We start from the raw sequence: 20,755 nt of genomic DNA, 5'->3' as shown, positions 1-20,755 counted from the left end.
CAGCATTCGGGAGCCAAAACGTTCCAAAACGGAGGCGTTCAGGAGCTGAGGTTTGACTGTACAGTGGTACCTCGGGTTACATACGCTTCAGGTTACAGACTCCGCTAACCCAGAAATACTACCTCGGGTTAAGAACTTTGCTTCAGGATGAGAAGATAAATGGTGCTCCGGCGGTGCAGCAGCAGCAGGAGGCCCCATTAGCTAAAGTGGTGCTTCAGGTTAAGAACAGTTTCAGGTTAACAACGGACCTCCGGAACGAATTAAGTACTTAACCTGAGGTACCACTGTAGTTCTGTTCTTCTTGCTGAGTTCCATTGCTTCATTATCTATTGTGGAAACATCTGAGACATTTGGGTGACTTTTACAATATCTTCTCTCAGCGCTTTCAGAGCTTTACCCCAGTCCTCAGGCTGATCTTTTTAAATTAGGGCAACTAAAGCTGCCATGCCAAATGGGACCATCTGGTCTATCTGAGTTGTTGTTGCTTTTTCAACGCATTGATCCCTGGTGGCAATTTCGGAAATGGCAGTGGCCTGGGCTTGTGATTTTCTGAGGATCTGAGACAGAGATGAAAACCGGTTGTCCTGGATGCTGTTTCATGATCCTCTGATTCTGCAGTTCACACCCCGCTTAGGGCTTGTAAAAGTTTGAGCAAGGCTTTGTTCTGGAGCAAGCTAGGCTATGCTTGCTTCTGGGGAAGGAAGAAGCAGGGGATCAAAATGCCATCTTGCCTCGAAGGATGGGGTGGATGTTATGTACTGAAGTTCTCACCCTGGGCCAGCAGGGCGATACTGTAGATAGTTCAGGCCCACAAATGCAAATAAGGGATTGAAAGTGACGTTCAGTGATTGGATAGTTACAGAAAATGGTTACTGTTGTGTTCTAGTGGAGCTCTATATAAGCAGGCTGGCTGAACCCTTCAGTTCAGTTCTGTCCTGGCCTGTGAATAAACAAGAGCTGTTTGAAGAATCGCTGTGTCATCTGATATGTTCACCCACAACTTAACAGTGGAGAGGGCTGATCTGAAGAAGGAGGGCAAGAAACTAGCGGAGCGATTTCGCCCACATCACTTGCTCAGAACTTCAAAATTGCTCTCAGCTCTGAAAAGGTTGATGACATCTGCTGTAAAGGCAGCATCAAGCTGGACATGCAGAAATCAACGTGCAACCTGTTTATAGAGTGTTAGAGAACACCAATTTTCTTGGTGCAGGATTTTGGTTATTTTGGTGCTGAGTTCAGATACTTCCATTGTAAATTGCTGACACCAAATCCTGCCAGATTTTTTTTTACAAAGCTGGCTTAGAACTGGTGAATCAAAAGTAATAAGTTTGGAGGGTTAGCAGCTTTGACAGCAGCAGATCTGTTCTAAGCTTATGATACTAGTTTGTTCTCTTGTTAATTGTGCTGTTTAAAATGTGCATTTTACATTTGGCTTCCTTTTCTTTTGAAGCATTTGGGATAATTGTTGTTGTTAAGTTTGCTGTGTTAAATGTGCATTCTGTAGTTGACCTCCTTTGTAACGTTTTATTTTGAAATCTTAAATATAATATTTTAGTTTCCAGTTAATTTATATTTCACATTTGACTTTTCTCAGCAATTTTTTTTTTATTCTGGATTGTTTTATTTGATGTTTTAATGTGTTGTAAACTGCTTTGGGATTCCGTTCTTAAAAACAGAAAGCAGTATAGAAATGAACAGTAATAATAAGAGCCTCCTTCACTTTTATTTATTTGTTGGATTAAAGCATCAAAGGCTGCCAAGATGGAATGTTGTTTCAAAAATGACTGGAGAAATGATTAGATAAGGGCGGTAGAGGGGACGAATTCTTCTTTTTGTCCATTTAGGAGGAATAAAAGCAAACTCTCCAGCATTCTACTGATGAAATCCCAGCCCCTTTTAGATTTGTGGAAGGGACCAAGGGAAGTTGTACAAGACTGGGGAGAGAGCCCTTTATGCCTACAGTTGTATGTGGGGACCCTTAGGTCCAAGTTGGCCCTCCAAACCTCTCTTCCTGGCCCTCAGGACTGCTTCCACATATAGTTGAAGTGAATATAAGGCGGATTCAATCTAGAAACTCCTTGAAATTTTAAAAATACATATATACTTAAGAGTATTCCTTGATGCTTAAGCAAAGCAGTTTTTTGATCCTACATGCTTGCAGGACTTCAAAGCACATCCAGACTCTCTAGTTTCTCCCTTGATGTAATAATTCTGATAATCTTCTTCACCTTTTTAAGAGGTCCACTCTCTATGAAACACCTGCTACTAAGCTTCTCTTAAGTGCAGTGGATTCTGCAGCAAAATAATTTTTTTAATGTTCTGCTTAACATTACTATTATTACATATTTATTTTATTACTATAAAGTTATTGTTATTGTTAATTTATTAATATTTTGTTATTATTATTTAAAAATTATATACAGCCCTATGTCTCAGGGCGGTTCACAACACAAAGTCACAACATAAAAGCACAGAATACATTATAAAAATAATTAAGACAATTAGCAAAGCTACAAACTAATAAAAATATATCCCCCAACAAAAGCCCCTAACCCCACAAATGCAAATACAAAAATCTAAACTAACATAGAACATTTTGAAACATTTTAAAACAAGAGCTTTTTAAAAAAATCAAACAGCAGCAGACTTTAGCTAGTACTTACCTTCCATATTTTAATGAGCACACTGGGGCCCCCATCCCACTCCCAGAGACCCCTGAGATGTTCCTACTAAGATTGTTCCTCAATATTTAAGGTGGTTGTGCTCTTTCCCCAAATCCCTGGTCTCCCCAAATCAAGTCTCCTGACACCTTACTGCAGGGGTGAGGAACCTAAGGCTCAGGAGCTGAACATGGCCCTCCATCTCTGTCTGGCCCTCAGAACGCTTAGCCACACCCACTCTCTCCAAGCCACACCCCTCAGTGGTTCTGCTTCGCACCCCAAATGTTTTCACCTGGATGGAATATGTCATTGAACTCTGATCCTAGCCCTTGCTTGTCTGGGAGGAGGATACAGAAGCGTGTGAGAGTGTATGTAGGACCCAGCCTATTTTACAAAGGAAAACTTTACATCTGTTGCTCCACCCACTTTTCTGGCCCCCGGAAGGTTGCTGAGAAGGGAATGTGGCCCTTGGATTGAGAAAGGGTTCCGCATCCCTGAGAAAAAAGTCAGTGGTTGGCTAGTTCAGGTTTTCAGTTAAACTTCTAATACAGTGGGCGCTCGGGTTGTGAACGTGATCCGTGCGGGATGCACATTCACAACCCGCAGCATTCGCAACCCGCATCTGCGCACGTGCGGGTTGCGATTCAGTGCTTCTGCGCATGTGCAAAGTGCAATTTAGTGCTTCTGCGCATGCACGACCACCAAAACCCGGAAGTAACCCCTTCTGGTACTTCTGGGTTTTGGCGGTCTGCAACCCGAAAAAATGCAACCTGAAGCGGCTGTAACCAAGGTATGACTGTAATACTACCTAAGATGGTCAGCCTTATTCATGTCTTCGAAATGTGTTTCCTGTTGGTCAGCATTTAATGACCGTGGTCGTTTTCTGTCCTCTTTGCAGAGCAATGGGCTGCCGCGATTGGTTGCCAGCTCAATGGTGTGGGTCCCGGAGGGAGGGATGCTGCAAATCACCAACAGAATTCTGCAAGCTGAGGTGCCAGGGGTCAGCGATTCCGCGATCGTCTACACCATTAGAGATCAGCCACGATACGGTAAGCAGCGGGCGTATGAAACCGCCCTGAAGAATCTAGCAAACCTTACAGAAAATCAGTTTCCCTTTTCCTGAAATTTCAAGGGCTACCTTGCTTGAGCAGAACGTTTGCCTTGAACTTTGTTTTAGATAAAATTAGGTGGCAACATAGAGGTCTGCAGGAGGTGCCTGAGAATTTTCACTAACCACTGAAGCTTCCTTTGATATTCCTGCAGATTTCTTCACCTGTGCCTTAGGTTTTTCAGTTAAAAATCCAAAATCCAGGAAACAGCTCCATGTCTGCTTATGGAGCCAGTTTAAGAACTTCCTGACAGTAAGAGCTGTTTGACAGTGGAATTTGCTGCCAAGGAGTGTGGTGGAGTCTCCTTCTTTGGAGGTCTTTAAGCAGAGGCTTGACAACCATATGTCAGGAGTGCTCTGATGGTGTTTTCTGCTTGGCAGGGGGTTGGACCCGATGGCCTTTGTGGTCTCTTCCAACTCTATGATTCTATGATTCTATCCTGTTATCCTGACAGCTTTCTTGCTGTGTGTGTATATATATATGTGTGTGTGTGTGTGTCTGTGTGTGTGTGTGTATATGACAAACCAGATGCCGTTTAAAGCAACGGCTGACAGAAAGAAAGCTCACGTATAAAACCGCCGCAGTCGAAGTGACTTTAGAAGAGGCCTTACGCTGTTGATGGGGTCTCTCTGCTAATTAGTATGAATGAGACGCATTATTGTAAAAGACAGCAATCTTATCCTCAGGGGTTCTTATTTTCCCAGAGCCTGTTCTCTTTCTGAAGTTATAATTCCTCTCCTTGTATCGTCCCAATTATCTCCTCGACAACTAATTGATGACACAAACAAGGGAAGTTATTGCTTCAGGACAGGAGTAAGTAGATGAAAACCCCTGAACTTGGAAGTTATCAGAAATACTTAGGTTTTACTTTTTTTCCTGTGATACATTCTTTTTAAGACTTAAATAAATAAACTTTAGGGAAGCACAGAAAGCAGTTTTTTTAAAAAAATAATGTGTGGCCTATAGACATCCCCCCAGATGCCCCCTTTTCCCAGCATGTTGGGAGGTCTCTAGAGATGGCCCGTTTAAATTAGATGTGAAGCAGAAGATGGTTTGCTGAAGTTTACATTGGTATCCCCACCTCTTCTCAACAGAGCTTGGGATGATGTGCTTTGATGTGGGCTACTTTAACCTCACAACAACCCTGTGAGTTAGGCTCAGCTGAGAGTGGCACACGTGGCACTGTGGTCTAAACCACAGAGCCTAGGACTTGCCAATCGGAAGGTCGGCGGTTCGAATCCCTGCAACGGGGTGGGCTCCCACTGCTCAGTCCCAGCTCCTGCCCACCTAGCAGTTTGAAAGCACGTCAAAGTGCAAGTAGATAAATAGGTACCACTCTGGCGGGAAGGTAAACGGCATTTCCAAGTGCTGCTCTGGTTCGCCAGAAGCGGCTTAGTCATGCTGGCTGCATGACCTAGAAGCTGTCTGCGGACAAACGCTGGCTCCCTTGGCCTATAGAGCGAGATGATCGCCACAACCCCAGAGTCGTCTGCGACTGGACCTAACAGTCAGGGGTACCTTTACCTTTACTTTAACCTCACAACAACCCTGTGAGTTAGGCTCAGCTGAGAGAGAGAATTCAGTTGGCCCAACCTGAAAGCTTCATGATGCTGTAGAAATTTGAATGCTGGGCTGTGTAACCAGTTTTAGACCCAAAAGATCTACCCTGAGCAAAACTTAACACCACCCGCTTGCATTGTTTTTATGCCAAATATGGCAGCAAGGTACCATCTTAGGAGAAACATTCCCATGTATGAGTGAGAGACAAACAGACAGACAGATAGTGAGGGCATGCTTTTTCTAAAACAGTACTGCAGGCGACCCGCAGGACCAAAAAGGTGTTATGTACTGAAGTTCTCACCCTGGGCCAGCAGGGGGATACTGTAGATAGTTTTCACTCAGGTCCACGTCAGTTATTTTAGGCGGGAAACCCTGGGTTGTTGTTGCTACAATGTTGACAGCCGGCTGCCTATAAAAGCAGGCCGGCTGAGCTGTTTGCTGTTCAGTTCTGTCCAGCTTACAAAATAAAGAGCTGCTTTGGAGAAATCGCTGTGTCGTCTGCTATGTTCGCCCACAACTTAACATCTGGTCTAAACCATGGAAGTGGCTCTCCAGAGTTTCAGATAAAGGTAGAAACAAGATTCCAGAGAATCTCCCGGACTTCGCTCCTCCCCTTTGTGGGTCCTACTGCTAATCATTTCCTCCTGCATCTTTTATAATAATTCAAATCTTTTACCTCCCTATTTTGTCCAAAATTCACCATTTAACTACAAGTATTATTCCAATCCTGCTAAAGATTTTAACTGTTTACAATGGTTTTTAAGATGAATTATAAATTCCCCCCATTCCTTATTAAGATTTTGGTCTTCCTGATTTCTGATTCTTCTGGTCTTTTTAGCCATTTCGGCATAATCCATCAACTTGATCTGCCATTCTTCTCTGGTAGGACATGGAAAAACCTTTAAACTTAAGATAAAAGTTTTTCCATGATCTAGTTGGAGAAGCTGGAGACTGAACCTTGAGACTGTCCACATGGAAAACGTGTGCTCTTTTGCTGAGCTACAGCCCTTTCAGTGGAGTCTTCTATTTCCTGCAACTATTTCCTTGTCGCTTTGTGTTATTTATCTAACAAGGGAGATATTTGGCCACTACATGACGACCATTAAGGCAACCAACAACACTTCTGGCTCCAGTAAGCTTCTCTTCGTCAACTCCCCCAAGTCTTACAATAGAGAAAGAGAGAGATCATCATTATTATCATCGGTCAATGTCCCTCCCACATCCCCGGCAATGATTCGAGCTAAATTTAGCTACCGCAGTGTGATTTCACAAAGGCTGGAAGGACAGAGGAAGTATCAATTACATGCCAGATTGGCTTGGTGTGTGGGTTTATTTAATTGAGATGTATGCATTTTAAATAATTCAGCAGTTAGATATTAAATAGACATCGCGGAAGCCCCGATGGGACTCGATCTGTCAGGAGCACAAACACGGGCCGCGAGACAGCGGCCTCCAAACTGTCAGCGTAATGGAATCTGTAACTCTGGTGTCAAAATAGATTACAGGCCTCAGTGGCTGCGTCCCATCAGCAACCCAGAGGACAGCTGCAGGCAGCGGTGCTAATATTGAATCCCAATATTATTGTCAGCGTGATAAGATTTCTGTTGAGAGTTGTCCCAACGTCTGTAATAATGCTGGAGGAGTGCAGGTTTTACAAAGCTTCCGGTGTTGCTGAGCCCTCTCCAGCCTCATAAATACAAAATGGAACAACCTCAGCAGGAGCGTCTGAGAGGTCGGTTCCGCTTCCTGAGGTCCGAACTGGCTGAGGAGAAAGCAAGGGCTTAGCATACTAGTGTAACCTGTATTCATGAAGGAGCATCTCAACCACCATCGTTCAGCCCCGACACTGAGGTCCAGCTCCGAGGGCCTTCTGGCGGTTCCCTCCCTGCAAGAAATGAAATTATAGGGAACCAGGCAGAGGGCCTTTTTGGTAGTGGCGCCTGCCCTGTGGAATGCCCTTCCATCATATGTCAAGGAAATAAACAATGATCTGACTTTTAGAAGACATCTGAAGACAGCCCTGTATAGGAAAGCTTTTTAAAGTCTGGTGTTTTATTGTGTTTTCAAAACTCTGTTGGGAGCTGCCCAGAGTGGCTTGGGCAACCTAGTCAGATGCATGTGGGTGAACATATCAGATGGCACAGCGATTCTTCAAACAGCTCTTGTTTATTCACAGGCCAGAACAGAACTGAACTGAAGGGTTCAGCCAGCCTGCTTATATAGAGCTCCACTAGAATGCAACAGTAACCATTTTCTGTAACTATCCAGTCACTGAACGTCACTTTCAATCCGTTATTTGCATATGTGGACCTGAGTGAAAACTATCTACAGTATCTCCCCCCCCCCCCCCGCTGGCCCAGGGTGAGAACTTCAGTACATAACACACGACATACAAATATTATTATTATTTGTGTTATTATTAGCGTAGGAGCAGGAACTGTGGCACAGAAGCTGCCTTATACGGACCATTGGATCCACCTAGCTCTGGAATGTCAACACGGACTGGCCATGGCTGCCTGCGATTTCAGGCAGCGTTCTCTCCCTGCCCTACCTGAATATGCTGGTACCTTCTGCATGCCAGTACTCTCTGAAGGCAACCTCAGAGCTGAAGTGGGCCCAGTCAGGACCAGACACAAGTGCTGTAAATATAGACAGGTGGGAGCCGAGGCTGGAAGTACAGCAGCTGGCTGAGAGAAGAGCTATTCATTCCAGCAAAGGCCTGGCAGAGGCTGAGAGGTTCTGTGCAGTTAGGCCACCCATTCCTATTCAACTAGGCCTTCTCCCAAGTAGGCCAACTCCTCAATTCTATGATTCGATGTACTTCCGCAAATCTGCAGGGTCTGCTGATACCTCCCTCCAGTGTTCAGGTGATGCCATTTTGTCTCCATGACTCACATCCCCTGAACTTTGGAAATAGAGGGAGTGATGCTATAGCCTCTTCACTCAGAGGTCAGGTGAGATCTGCCTCCCCCAACACCCGGTCAACCCTCAGCCTTAACCTTTCCCCTTTACTGCCTGATTTCGTGGAACTTAAATCCAGCTATAGGTAGGTAGCCGTGTTGGTGTGCAGTAGTTGAAACAAAATAAAAAAATTCCTTCCAGTAGCACCTTAAGGTAAAGGTAAAGGGACCCCTGACCATTAGGTCCAGTCATGACCAACTCTGGGTTTGCGGCGCTCATCTCGCTTTATTGGTACAGCTTCTGGGTCATGTGGCCAGCATGACTAAGCCGCTTCTGGCGAACCAGAGCAGCAAACGGAAACGCCATTTACCTTCCAGCCGGAGCGGTACCTATTTATCTACTTGCACTTTTGATGTGCTTTTGAACTGCTAGGTTGGCAGGAGCTGGGACCGAACAACGGGAGCTCACCCCGTCGCGGGGATTCGTACCACCGACCTTCTGATCGGCAAGTCCTAGGCTCTGTGGTTTAACCCACAGCACCACCTGCGTCCCACTCAGGAGCGCCTTAGAGACCAACTAAGTTTGTTATTGGTATGAGCTTTTGTGTGCATGCACACTTCTTCAGATACCTGAAGAAGTGTGCGTACACACGATACCTTTATCTTCAGATACCTGTATCTGAAGAAGTGTGCATACACACGAAATCTCATACCAATAACAAACTTAGTTGGTCTCTAAGGTGCTACTGGAGGGCATTTTTTTTATTTTGTTAAATCCAGCTCTCAGCCAGGTAACCAGGCTGCTCCACAACCTTGTGGGGAAGAATTGCAGAGTGAATGCGCCTTCCTTTATGCTTTTGGCTGGTCATGTTTTCCCACATCATGAGCAGGAGATGTTTTGCATCTCCATCCCGCAATGACAAGAATGTAAGAGGAGCTCTGCGGGGTCAAATGAAAAGGTTTACCTTTTTCCCCCTGTCCTGTTTCCTACAGTGGCCAGTTGGGTTAGCTGCTTCTGGGAAGCCCGCCAACAGAGCCTGAAGTTGGTCGCCCTTTTGGTGTCCGATTTTCCCCCCACCTCCCATATTCAAATGTGTGGGACTTGCAGTTATTGCCTATTCAGCTGCTACTGCTCATCTGCATTGTCTGAAGCTGCCCTTGGATTTGCTTAACTATTGTCTCGCTTCCCTGGGACTGCCTTCGAAAAGTCCTCTTTCATTGGAAGAGAGAGCATAAGTAACATCTGGTGTTTTTGTAGAGATCAGTATATTTGTTAGATGTGCATGTTACAAAGGATTAATGTAGGATGCTTCAGCCGGCGTTCCTTGCAAGGCAGGCCTTGAAATCCAGCAAGGCGTGAACATGTCCTGCGGGCGCTTTTCTCCTTTTCTCGGTTGTTTGAAATATTTCTAAACTCCCCACTTCCATTCAATGGATTCCAGGGCAGTGAACATAAAAAAATTATTCAGATGAAACACAAAAACCCATTGCAATCATAGCCGTTTGCAGACCAAGAGGCAATAGGAAAGGTGTAAAAACTTAAAAGTAGACAGAGAGGCAACAAAAACCCTTTAAAATGCCAGAGCGGTTAACTAAACTGACTGGTTAGAAAACAAAGAAATGTATAGAAAAATGAGCATTATACACCAGTGTTTAGAATGAGGGGAATATATAGAGTGCACATAGAATTGGAAGGGACCCCAAGGATCATCTAGTCCAACCCCCTGCAATGCAGGAATCTTTCGCCCAATGTGGGGCTCGAACCCACAACCCTAAGATTAAGAATCTCATGCTCTATTGACTGAGCTATGATAACGTTGTGCTTTTTAATTCCTTTTCATCCGTTAAAATAAGTGGAACTAACTTTTCAGCGGGAGAATAACAAGTGGTGTAAGATTTTATATCAGTATAGTTCTTCGTTCTTTCTATCTTCTTTGTCGACAACGGCAAGAACACAAAATGGTACAGCAAATAAAAATGCACTTGCCTGGTGCTCAAAAGACTGCAACGCTGGTACCACCATATACTTCCAACCTTTAGCAAAAAGCTGCGGGTTCCATTAGGCTCTCCTCCTCTGATGGTGATTAACGACCTAAGCCTTTAATGAGGCTTCAGGCACGTTCCTCTTTACGCAGAGTACCCGAATAGCAGAAAGAGCTGGAAATATGTGCTACATCGCTATGTTTATTTCTAACTGCGCAGGACAGAAAAGAATATGCATCTGCCCTCTGTGAGAGGCAGAGAACAACCGGAACAAAGAAACAGGAAACCAGTAACATCAACATCCGTTTCCTGTCTCCCGTGAGATTTCCAACAGTCTGGAATGTAAACAGAGTCTTGTGACTCCAAAAACTGCACAGTGGCATAACAGAAATCTAACAGAAAGGCTATCTCCCTCTTTATCTCTCCTTCTTTAGGTGAAGTGGTGTTCCTGGTCCCGATGCCAGCAGATGACCCCGGGCCAGTATGGCAGCCTCTGCCTGATGGAAGAGGAGCCACACCAACCGCCTCGTTCACACAGCGAGACATAAACGAAGGCGTGATCTGGTACAGGCACTCCGGATCCGAGATGGAGAGCGACTCCTTTCGCTTCCAGGCACGTTATGCGTCACCAAACTCCTTGCTTATTTAATCCCTCGCAGAACTGCTCTCCTGCCCTCTTCTCAGCCACGGCATCAGTCGCACTTGTCAGATTCCTCAAAGTTGTTGGCAAAGGTCCCTGCTAGGGCTGGGCGATATCTGGTTTTCAGCACTGTGGTGCATCACCAACTGAACCTTGCCATATACTCAGGGGTCAGCAACCTTTTTCAGCCATGGGCCAGTCCACCATCCCTCAGACCATGTGGTGGGCCGGACCATATTTTGAAAAAAGAATGAACGGATTCCTATGCCCCACAAAGAACCCAGAGATGCATTTTAAATAAAAGGACACATTCTGCTCATGTAAAAACACCAGGCAGGCCCCGCAAATAACCCAGAGACGCATTTTAAATAAAAGGACACATTCTAGTCATGTAAAATCACACTGATTCCTGGACCATCTGTGGGCCGGATTTAGAAGGTGATTGGGCCGGATCCGGCCCCTGGTCCTCAATTTGCCTACCCCTGCATATACTGATATATCACAATGTTTGAAATAAGGATGGAGGTACGCAGAGGCGCTGGCTGGCTTCATGGTTTTCCCCACATTGTGCTTTTTACATAGCACACATACACACGCACATCATGATATTCGCAATATATCGCCAGGTCAAAAATTATGAAACCAATATCACGATATGGATTTGGATGTTATATCGATATATCGCCCAGCCCTTGTCCCTGCAGGCATAGAACTGTGTTACTATCAGGCCTCTTTCCCAAGATACGAATTATTTTTTTAAATGCCAAGTTGTGTTTCTCAGCAAGGCCCCTCTCATTAAGTTTAACACTCTCCTGAAAGGCTAAGCTAACTCGAATGCTTGTGTGCCATGTTTTGTACGTTTGCCTCACCGCATAGAAGCAGTTACGGTAGCACTCGGGAGGCAATTAAAGTAATTTCTGAGGTAATTAACATAAGTGATAATGAGGAAGTGTTGAAGTGCCGGATGTTGAACAAGCTAATCTTTAATTTAATGGCTGTGTTGCTCTTAACTTGCATGCATTTTGCATGACTGAGGGGTGCTGTTTTCCTTGCTGTAGCACCTTGCTGCTGGGGCCATAATTGTACGGTAAATTGTGCCAGGGGAGAGAAGCCACATCTCGCTCTATCCTACCGCAAAACAATAATCCATCTGCCGGCTTCCTGATGAATGGGGCTGGCGCTGCGGAGGAAATGCAGATGAATTATTTTTTTGTTAGCGCTCAGGGAACTGCGCTTCCAGTGACCTCTAATAAAAACGGATCCCACAAGTCAATTTATGGATTTATTATTTACTTGTTGGAATTTTTTTTATCTTGCCATTTCCCATGGTTCCGTTGATAAAACATTTGGCTGCAGTCCAGAAAACTGAGCAGAATACATGGGCTCTCTGTTCCCATCCGCAAGAGGGAAATTCTCCATGTCCCCACAGACATTCCATGCTGCAACATTCTGAGCCCATTCTCTTGCTCAAGGGAATACAGTTGGAAATTCTGAGCTGCAATATTATTATTATTATTATTATTATTATTATATCGCTTCTCACTACTTCTCAGTCCTTCTGAATTCAGAGCATAGTTTGCACATCAACTTCTTGTCTTCCGTGGGATTCCTGCTCTCCAGGATGCATTCTGTGGCACATTCTCAGGTGCATCCTTAGTTCATGAATGGCACTCTGGCCAAGCCTTTGGGACCTCATGATTGCCTTACATGAATGGAGAGTGTGTTCTGGAGCATCCAACGCTCTCTTTTTGATGTGCTTCGCAGAAGAAAATTGGTAAACTGACTCGCAGGGAAGTTCATACAGTGGTACCTCTGGATGTGAACGGGATCCGTTCCGGAGCCCCATTCGCATCCTGAAGCGAACGCAACCCACGTCTGGGCATGCGCGGGTCTTGATTCGCCGCTTCCGCACATGCACGTGATGTCATTTTGAGCGTCTGCACATGCACGAGCGGCGAAACCTGGAAGTAACGCGCTCCATTACTTCCGGGTCGCCAAGGAGCGTAACCTGAAAACGCTCAACCTGAAGCACATTTAACCCGAGGTATGACTGTTCTTGAAGCTACCAGCATGAGTTTGACCAAACTGTGGGAGGCAGTGGAAGACAGGAGTGCCTGGCGTGCTCTGGTCCATGGGGTCACGAAGAGTTGGACATGACTAAATGACTAAACAACAACAACATGACTGTAATTGATGTCATCAAGGGACCCCTAATAATCTTCTGAAGAGTGCAACAACACAACACAACAGCGGTGTTTGTTGAGAAAAGACTATGAATTGGTTTATTTGTATGTTCTTCCTGCACAGAATGAGTGTTTAGCCTGTAGGAAACTAGGCAGAGGTGTTTTAAAAAAGGCAATTTTTGGAGATGCGCAGATTACACAATAAACCTTAGAAGGCAGCTCCTGCACCTGTTTGTTATGACGTGTTAAACAATCCTCATTCATTTCTGTGATGCCACATTTGCAGGTCTCTAGTGCTGTCGCCCCACAAACCCACCTGGAGACGCACTTGCTCAACATTGCCATCCTGCCTCACACCCCAGAGTCCCCCATGATCTCCCTGGGCTCCTCTTTCCACATGACCGTAAGTCCAACCCAAGGCAATAAACAGTGAAAAGAAGTTGCTCCTCTGTATTTCCTGTTTTGTTTTTTTTAATCCATTGGTAAAGAATATTCTGCAACTAAAGCTGCAATCCGGTATCTGGTCACCATTGAACTCCAGGGGGCTTCTGAGTAGATATATTTATAAGACTGCACTGTTAGATAGCGTAACCTCCCCTCTTCCATCTAGAGAGCCATACCAGTGCCTAACCGCCAATACCCAGAAAGTCGTGACCATTTGCTACGAGGTAGGCGAAAACCAAGTGGCTGGTGCCAATTTGCCAAGTGGAAAAATTCCTACCAGGCCCCTCAATGGCAACCAACCAAGGTCCATAGCAAGGTCAAGGAACGAAAACCTTAAAGGGTGGGAGGGTGGGAAAAGCGGGAACAGCTGGTAAGTGGCAAAGAGGGAGATCCCCAGCCACATCCTGCTTTAAATAAGGCAGGCCACACCCCCAGAGCCAGCCAATTAGCTGGCCAGGAGGTGACACGGTCGAGAATCCCCCCCAATCGTGCAGGACTGGGGCCGTGAAGCCCGCAACTCCACCTCCTCTGAAGGGCAAAAGTAGCTTTCTATCACTCTCAAAGCCCGTCTAGTCTTGGGTGAAGGAGGGTCAGGAATGCTGTCCAAGGACACCAAATCTGCCAGCTGTCCCTCTCCTGGTGTTTCCTCTTCTGGCTGTTCCTCACCCAGTATTTCCCAGCTTTTCCCCTCTGGACTATGCCCCTCTGCAAACCACTGTTCTAAATCAGTACTGTCCTGCCCTTGGGAAGGTTCAGGAAAAGGGTGTGTGTGTGTGACTCCCACCATTCCTCCTAAGTCCAGTCCCTGACACCGAGTCACTCATCTGAAGTTCCTCTTCAAGAGCTGAAGATAAAAGCATTTTGTCCAGCTCAGCTTTCAGCTGTGTGGGAATGACTATTTGTGCCATGCTATGGTGACTTGATTTTGATCCTTTTATAAAGCAAAAAAATAATGATAGCGGTATTGGTTGTTCAGAACATTTCTGGGGTTTTATGGCAAATTGCTTGCTATGGAATTTGAGGATTTAATGACATATTATGCTTTACTGATGGGATTCTCCATGCTCTCTGGCGGTGTGTATGTGTGCTCACGCGCAGAGGGGCCGTGCTTTTCAATCTATCCTTCATAAAATGGTTTCCTGCATCATCATGATCCAGTCTGTGTGATGCTTTCCTAAATTCTTTCTGAATAGATTGGCTGCAGGAAGGAAGGTGCTCAGTGCCATGTCCCCTTGAAACAGCTTTAAATAACTTACATAGGGAGGTCAAGTGAAGTTTGGCAGAATTCTAGCTTCATCATGCATTCAGATAGATGAGGTTTCTGTTTTGAAGTCACCCAAGTTACTCAGTCCCAACACTGACATATAACTCCCTATCTCTGTCGTATATCAGCTGCTCCCTTAATTTGTCCATTATGGGGTGTGTTTTTTGGGGAGGTAACTCACCTAAGCATCTTGGTCTCAGCTTGTCACTTCTTAATTTCTTTCAGGCTCTGGAAGATCGTGTGACCCCGATAGAACCCCATCATCTCTCCTTTGTCAACTCGGAGAGCCCAACTGAGAAAGTCGTGTACAATGTGACTGTACCTTTGCCACCAAATCAAGGCAAGATAACCTAGTAAAGGAGATGTTGTGTTATTTTATTGACAGTTGAAACCTGGAGACTGGCAAAAAAAGCATCAAGGAGGGGATGGATCGTGGGGGATAGAAGCAATGAATCAGGGCTGGCCTAGAATAATGTGTATAGCTAAGCCAGCTCAGGGAAGACCAAAGAGCTGTCTTCAGGTGACGCCTAAGGGTGAGACCATTGCTTCTTTTCCTCTGTTTTTGCAACCCACTATTTATGGGACGTGGGTGGCACTGTGGGTTAAACCACAGAGCCTAGGACTTGCCGATCAGAAGGTCAGCGGTTCGAATCCCTGCGACGGGGTGAGCTCCCGTTGCTCGGTCCCTGCTCCTGCCAACCTAGCAGTTCAAAAGCACGTCAAAGTGCAAGTAGATAAATAGGTACCACTCTGGCAGGAAGGTAAACGGTGTTTCCGTGCGCTGCTCTGGTTCGCCAGAAGCGGCTTAGTCATGCTGGCCCCATGACCTGGAAGCTGTACGCCGGTTCCCTCGGCCAATAAAGTGAGATGAGCGCCACAACCCCAGAGTCGGCCATGACTGGACCTAATGGTCAGGGGTCCCTTTACCTTTATTTATGGTGAAATTCCTAGGCTCGAATCAGATTGGCTTAGATTAATCAGAGTTATTTTTCTGTAAAATGTGTTACGGTTAAGCAGAGCCAATCTGAATCAAGGCCCCCTTCTGGCAACTGGCGTGATGCTTCGGAAGAATTGTGCAAAGCTAGAGACTCTGCAGGACACAGTCTTGGCATTTCGGAAATGACTTTTGGCAAGGCACCAAGGATGAGCAGCCTGCCCCGGCTGCAGTGACTGCTGTATAAACAACATGGAAGTGTCAAGCAAAGGGGGTGGGTTGTGTGCAGAGAGCGGCAGAAGTGTTATGAGGAGTGACAAAAGGCCTAATGTGAATTCTTTCTCCCGTGGAGTTTACGGAAGTAGATTTATTGAGCTGGAGAGCTGGCATAGTGAAAGCTTGGACCCCCGTGATGAGTCAGCCCTTCTCAAGTCAAGGTTGAGGTTAGGAAAATATTTTGTTCTCTTAGGAACTGCAGAGATGCCCATTAGGCTCTCTTCATTCTTATTAGAAAGGGAGGTTTTCACACCGCTGCGCAAACACACCAGGCCCAAGTAGACCTGGGAAATGTAGCTTTCCCAAGAGATATTGGATGTTAGGGACTAACTGTGGAGATGGGAGAGAGTGGAAGGTGCGGTTCTTCTCTGTGTGAGATTAAAATCTGAGCTGAACAAGAACTCATGGAACGTACTATTCCCCTTGTAGTTGAGTTACAATTACAAGCTCCTGGCTTATATTTACAAACTCAGAAGAACTGATATCAGTGACGTCTGTATTCATCACTAGAGGTGGCAGTGTGCAGACCAGAGAGTTCCTGGTTCAAGTCTCATACAAACTGACAATTAATTGGGTGGTTATTGGATGAGATACAGGAAAGAAATCAGCACTGTGTGTTGCGTTATTTGAGTAACAAGGTACCGTATTTTTTGCTCTATAAGACTCAATTTTTCCCTCCTAAAAAGTAAGGGGAAATTGTGTGCGTCTTATGGAGCGAATGCAGGCTGCACAGCTATCACAGAAGCCAGAACAGCAAGAGGGATTGCTGCTTTCACTGCCCAGAGATCCCTCTTGCTGTTCTGGCTTCTGAGATTCAGAATATTTTTTTTCTTGTTTTCCTCCTCCAAAATCTAGGTGTGTCTTGTGGTCTGGTCCGTCCGTCTTATAGAGCGAAAAATACGGTATGTTTGTAGAAATGTAACATATGCTGTGTGTTCAAAATGAAACTCTCCCTCTCTCTGCAGGCATTGTGGAGCACAGGGATAAGCCCCTGTCCCCAGTGAAGTACTTTACACAGGCTGACATCAACCATGGCAAAATCGTGTACCGCCCACCTACTGCAGCCCCTCATATCAGAGAGCTGATGGAATTCTCCTTTGCTGGTAAGAAGCTAGTTGAATTGGGTAGCACGGGCAGGCAGATATCTGCTTGGGGGATCTCCATGTTGCACATTCCCGTAGTCATCATTCAGTGTCATAGCTTGCAGTATAGGCCAGGGCTTCAACAGATGCCCCTTCAATAGATGCTAAGGTGAGAAAAGACAAATCCTTGTTCTTGGCATGCTAGCTTTCCATATGACAGCACTGCAGTGCATTTAAGCATGTAGTCCACACTTACAGCCTAAAGTGGTATAGTCCTCCCTGTACAGCTGATACATGTCAAAGCCCAGGCTGCTTTTAAAAAAAGAGAGGTTGAGAGATTTGATATTGCAAATTGGAGCAGAGAAGCTGGCCTCTCCCTACCTGTTACCTCTCCAAAATCACTCTTTCCATGAGTTTCAACGGGCTGTTTACCTTTGCAGATATGTTTGGCACCCTATGGGTTGGGTGGAAGCAGCTTTGGGATGAGTGATTTGGAGCAGGAAAAGGTACAAACTGTGACTGCCCCCTTCCAAACCGTACTCTCCTGAAGCAGCTTTTATTGGGATTATGGTAATTCCATTTTTTTCCATGTAACATTCAGTTAGGCCCCAGGGCAGTCGTTTCCAAACTGGTGCCTTTAAGATTATTTGGACTACAACTCCCATCATTGGCCGTGCTGTCTGGGGCTGATGGGAATTGTAATCCGAAGTATTTGGGGGGCACCAGATTTGGGATGGCTTTCCTAAGAGAACCAGAATATGAGTTGAATATGGGGTTTATGCAGGCTCAAAGACCTGCTCTGCATCAAAGTCTCTTACACAAAATCTTGCACAAACTCTCTTTCCATAGCTGCTCCTTTCACAGAATTCTGATAAGGAAAAATATATATCGTATTTTTTGCTCTATAAGACTCACTTTTTCCCTTCTAAAAAGTAAAGGGAAATGTGTGTGCGTCTTAAGGAGTGAATGCAGGCTGCACAGCTATCACAGAAGCCAGAACAGCAGGAGGGATTGCTGCTTTCACTGCACAGCGATCCCTCTTGCTGTTCTGGCTTCTGAGATTCAGAATAATTTTTTTCTTGTTTTCCTCCTCCAAAAACTAGGTGCGTCTTGTGGTCTGGTGCGCCTTATAGAGTGAAAAATACGGTAGATACATGTTGTGAATTTTCCATTGTGATAGGGATTGGAAGTCCACACTGGGTTGTGGAGCTTGTGCTGATGTTCTCTGCATGAGAAATTCCATTTTCAAAGGGAATTATATTAACCATGGGCACCTTCTTATCCTGAACGTTCGTTCCATTTTGTTAGAACAGCATCCTTCCCATCCGCAATGCGATCAGCTCGTTATAATGCCTTTCCAAATGATATGTGGCAGTTCTGATGATATATACAGTCTCTCATTTGTTGGACTGCGTGTTCCAAGGCAATGAAATCTAAAAGCAATTATATTACTAAATCATTGGATTTTACCAGGACATAAAATTATCAGTTCATGAAACTCCCTGGCACACTGTCAAATAATTTGTAGCGCAGGACATCGAGACATAGATCTCGGGGGTATATTACAATGCAAACAGCTGCCATTTTTGAAAGCACAAAGCAAACAAACAACCCAATTCTCCCAATGGGCCTGAAATGAGAAAATGTCCGTTTACGGATAGGGGGGGAAATGAGGCTTGGTGTGGTCAAAAGAGAAAGCACGGATCTGCATAAAATTTGCATATACATGCAAATTTAGAAGTAACAACTATATTTCAAATGGGAATACAAGACATCTCACCATAGTGGGGGAAGGCTGTGATCAGATGACTGGTCAATCGGTAGAGCATGAGGCTCGTAGTCTAAGCGTCGTGGGTTCAAGCCCCACATTGGGCAAAAAAATTCCTGCATTGCAGAGGGTTGGACTAGATGACCGTGGGGGTCCATTCCAACTCTACAATTCTGTGATTCTATGATTCTAGGCGGGGTATGGCGCTGTGGGTTAAACCACAGAGCCTAGGACTTGCCTATTGGAAGGTGGGCGGTTCGAATCCCCACGACAGGGTGAGCTCCCATTGCTTGGTCCCAGCTCCTGCCCACCTAGCAGTTCAAAAGCACATCAAAAAGTGCAAGTAGATAAATAGGTACCGTTCCGGCGGGAAGGTAAACAGCGTTTCCGTGCACTGCTCTGGTTCTCCAGAAGTGGCTTAGTCATGCTAGCCACATGACCCGGAAGCTGTACGCCGGCTCCCTCGGCCAGTAAAGCGAGATGAGCGTCACAACCCCAGAGTCGGCCACGACTGGACCTAAAGGTCAGGGTCCCTTTACTTTTACCTTTACCATTCACTAGCAAGTTCTTCTGCTCAAGCCCCAGTGACAACGAATGGAAGCTGTTCAACACTAGAACAGCTAGAATTGAAACCGAACAAAAGCACACATCTGAGCATTTTTTTCAGCATTTTTTTAACTTTGGGATTTGGTTCCCATACTTAAGCTGGCCATGAGTGGATTTATTATGTTGTTACCGTTTTTTAAATATCTCGTTTCTTTAAAATGTTCTTTTAAATTGTTCTTACCGGTCCCAAGGAAGAGGCAAATGACAAGTATAAATGAATGTTCATTTAGAAGGCCTATTCCAATCCCGGAATGGTTTCAGAGCTTTGCAGTCCATGGCCAAAAATGTTTCTGTTTCGAAGAGGTCCCTTGTGGGAACCCTGGTAGTACATACAGCGAGAGAAAGAGAGATTTTTGCCTTGTAAATCTGCAGCAATAACCAAAATGTTACAGAATCACGAGCAGAGATTTCAATCTGCAAGAACTGGTAGGAAAAGGAGAAAAAAATGTCTTGGAGTTATATCCATAACATCTATATCTAGACTTATTTTCAATATAGGGATTGCAGCCTTGATTGAATAAGGTTGCAGTCCTAATTGTGTCTACTCCTGTTGAACTAAATGGGGCTTAGGTAAAGGTAAAGGGACCCTTGACAGTTAAGTCCAGTCGTGAACGACTCTGGGGTTGCGGCGCTCATCTCGCTTTACTGACCGAGGGAGCCGGCATTTGTCCGTAGACAGCTTCTGGGTCATGTGGCCAACACGACTAAGCCACTTCTGGCGAAATCAGAGCAGCGCACGGAAACGCCATTTACCTTCCTGCCTGAGCGGTACCTATTTATGTACAGTGGTACCTCGGGTTACAGATGCTTCAGGTTACAGACTCCGCTAACCCAGAAATAGTACCTCGGGTTAAGAACTTTGCTTCAGAATGAGAACAGAAATCACGTAGCAGTAGCGCAGCGGCAGCGGGAGGCCCCATTAGCTAAAGTGGTACCTCAGGTTAAGAACAGTTTCAGGTTAAGAACGGACCTCCAGAACGAATTAAGTTCTTAACCCGAGGTACCACTGTACTTGCACTGAGCCTCTTGGGCTTGCTGATCGGAAGGTCAGCGGTTCGAATCCCTGTGACAAGGTGAGTTCCCGTTGCTCTGTCCCAGCTCCTGCCAACCTAGCAGTTCAAAAGCACACTAGTGCAAGTAGATAAATAGATACCACTGTGGTGAGAAAGTAAACGGCATTTCCGTGCGCTCTGGCACTCGCCACGGTCCTCCGTGCGCCAGTAATGGTTTAGTCCTGCTGGCCCCATGACCCAGAAAGCTGTCTGTGGACAAACGCCGGCTCCCTCAGCCTGAAAGCGAGATGAGCGCCGCAACCCCATAGTCGTCTTTGACTGGACTTAACTGTA

The 20,755-nt window shown here is 45.5% G+C and overlaps 1 protein-coding gene across 1 annotated transcript in view; it reads left to right on the top strand.

The window, feature by feature from the left end:
• Nucleotides 1-20,755, top strand: part of FRAS1 (Fraser extracellular matrix complex subunit 1) — a 354,385-nt gene that overhangs the window by 249,995 nt on the left and 83,635 nt on the right. Inside the window, exons 29-33 of the mRNA XM_053404373.1 lie at nucleotides 3,559-3,709; nucleotides 10,647-10,825; nucleotides 13,322-13,438; nucleotides 14,969-15,083; nucleotides 16,919-17,056. Of these exons, the coding sequence (XP_053260348.1) occupies nucleotides 3,559-3,709; nucleotides 10,647-10,825; nucleotides 13,322-13,438; nucleotides 14,969-15,083; nucleotides 16,919-17,056 (700 nt within the window). The remainder of the gene's footprint in view (nucleotides 1-3,558; nucleotides 3,710-10,646; nucleotides 10,826-13,321; nucleotides 13,439-14,968; nucleotides 15,084-16,918; nucleotides 17,057-20,755) is intronic.

Source organism: Podarcis raffonei, chromosome 9 (assembly GCF_027172205.1).
Source record: "Podarcis raffonei isolate rPodRaf1 chromosome 9, rPodRaf1.pri, whole genome shotgun sequence".
NCBI classification, from domain to species: Eukaryota; Metazoa; Chordata; class Lepidosauria; order Squamata; family Lacertidae; genus Podarcis; species Podarcis raffonei.
The sequence above is the reverse complement of the archived record's forward strand: the minus strand, read 5'-3'. Positions and strand labels throughout refer to the sequence as shown.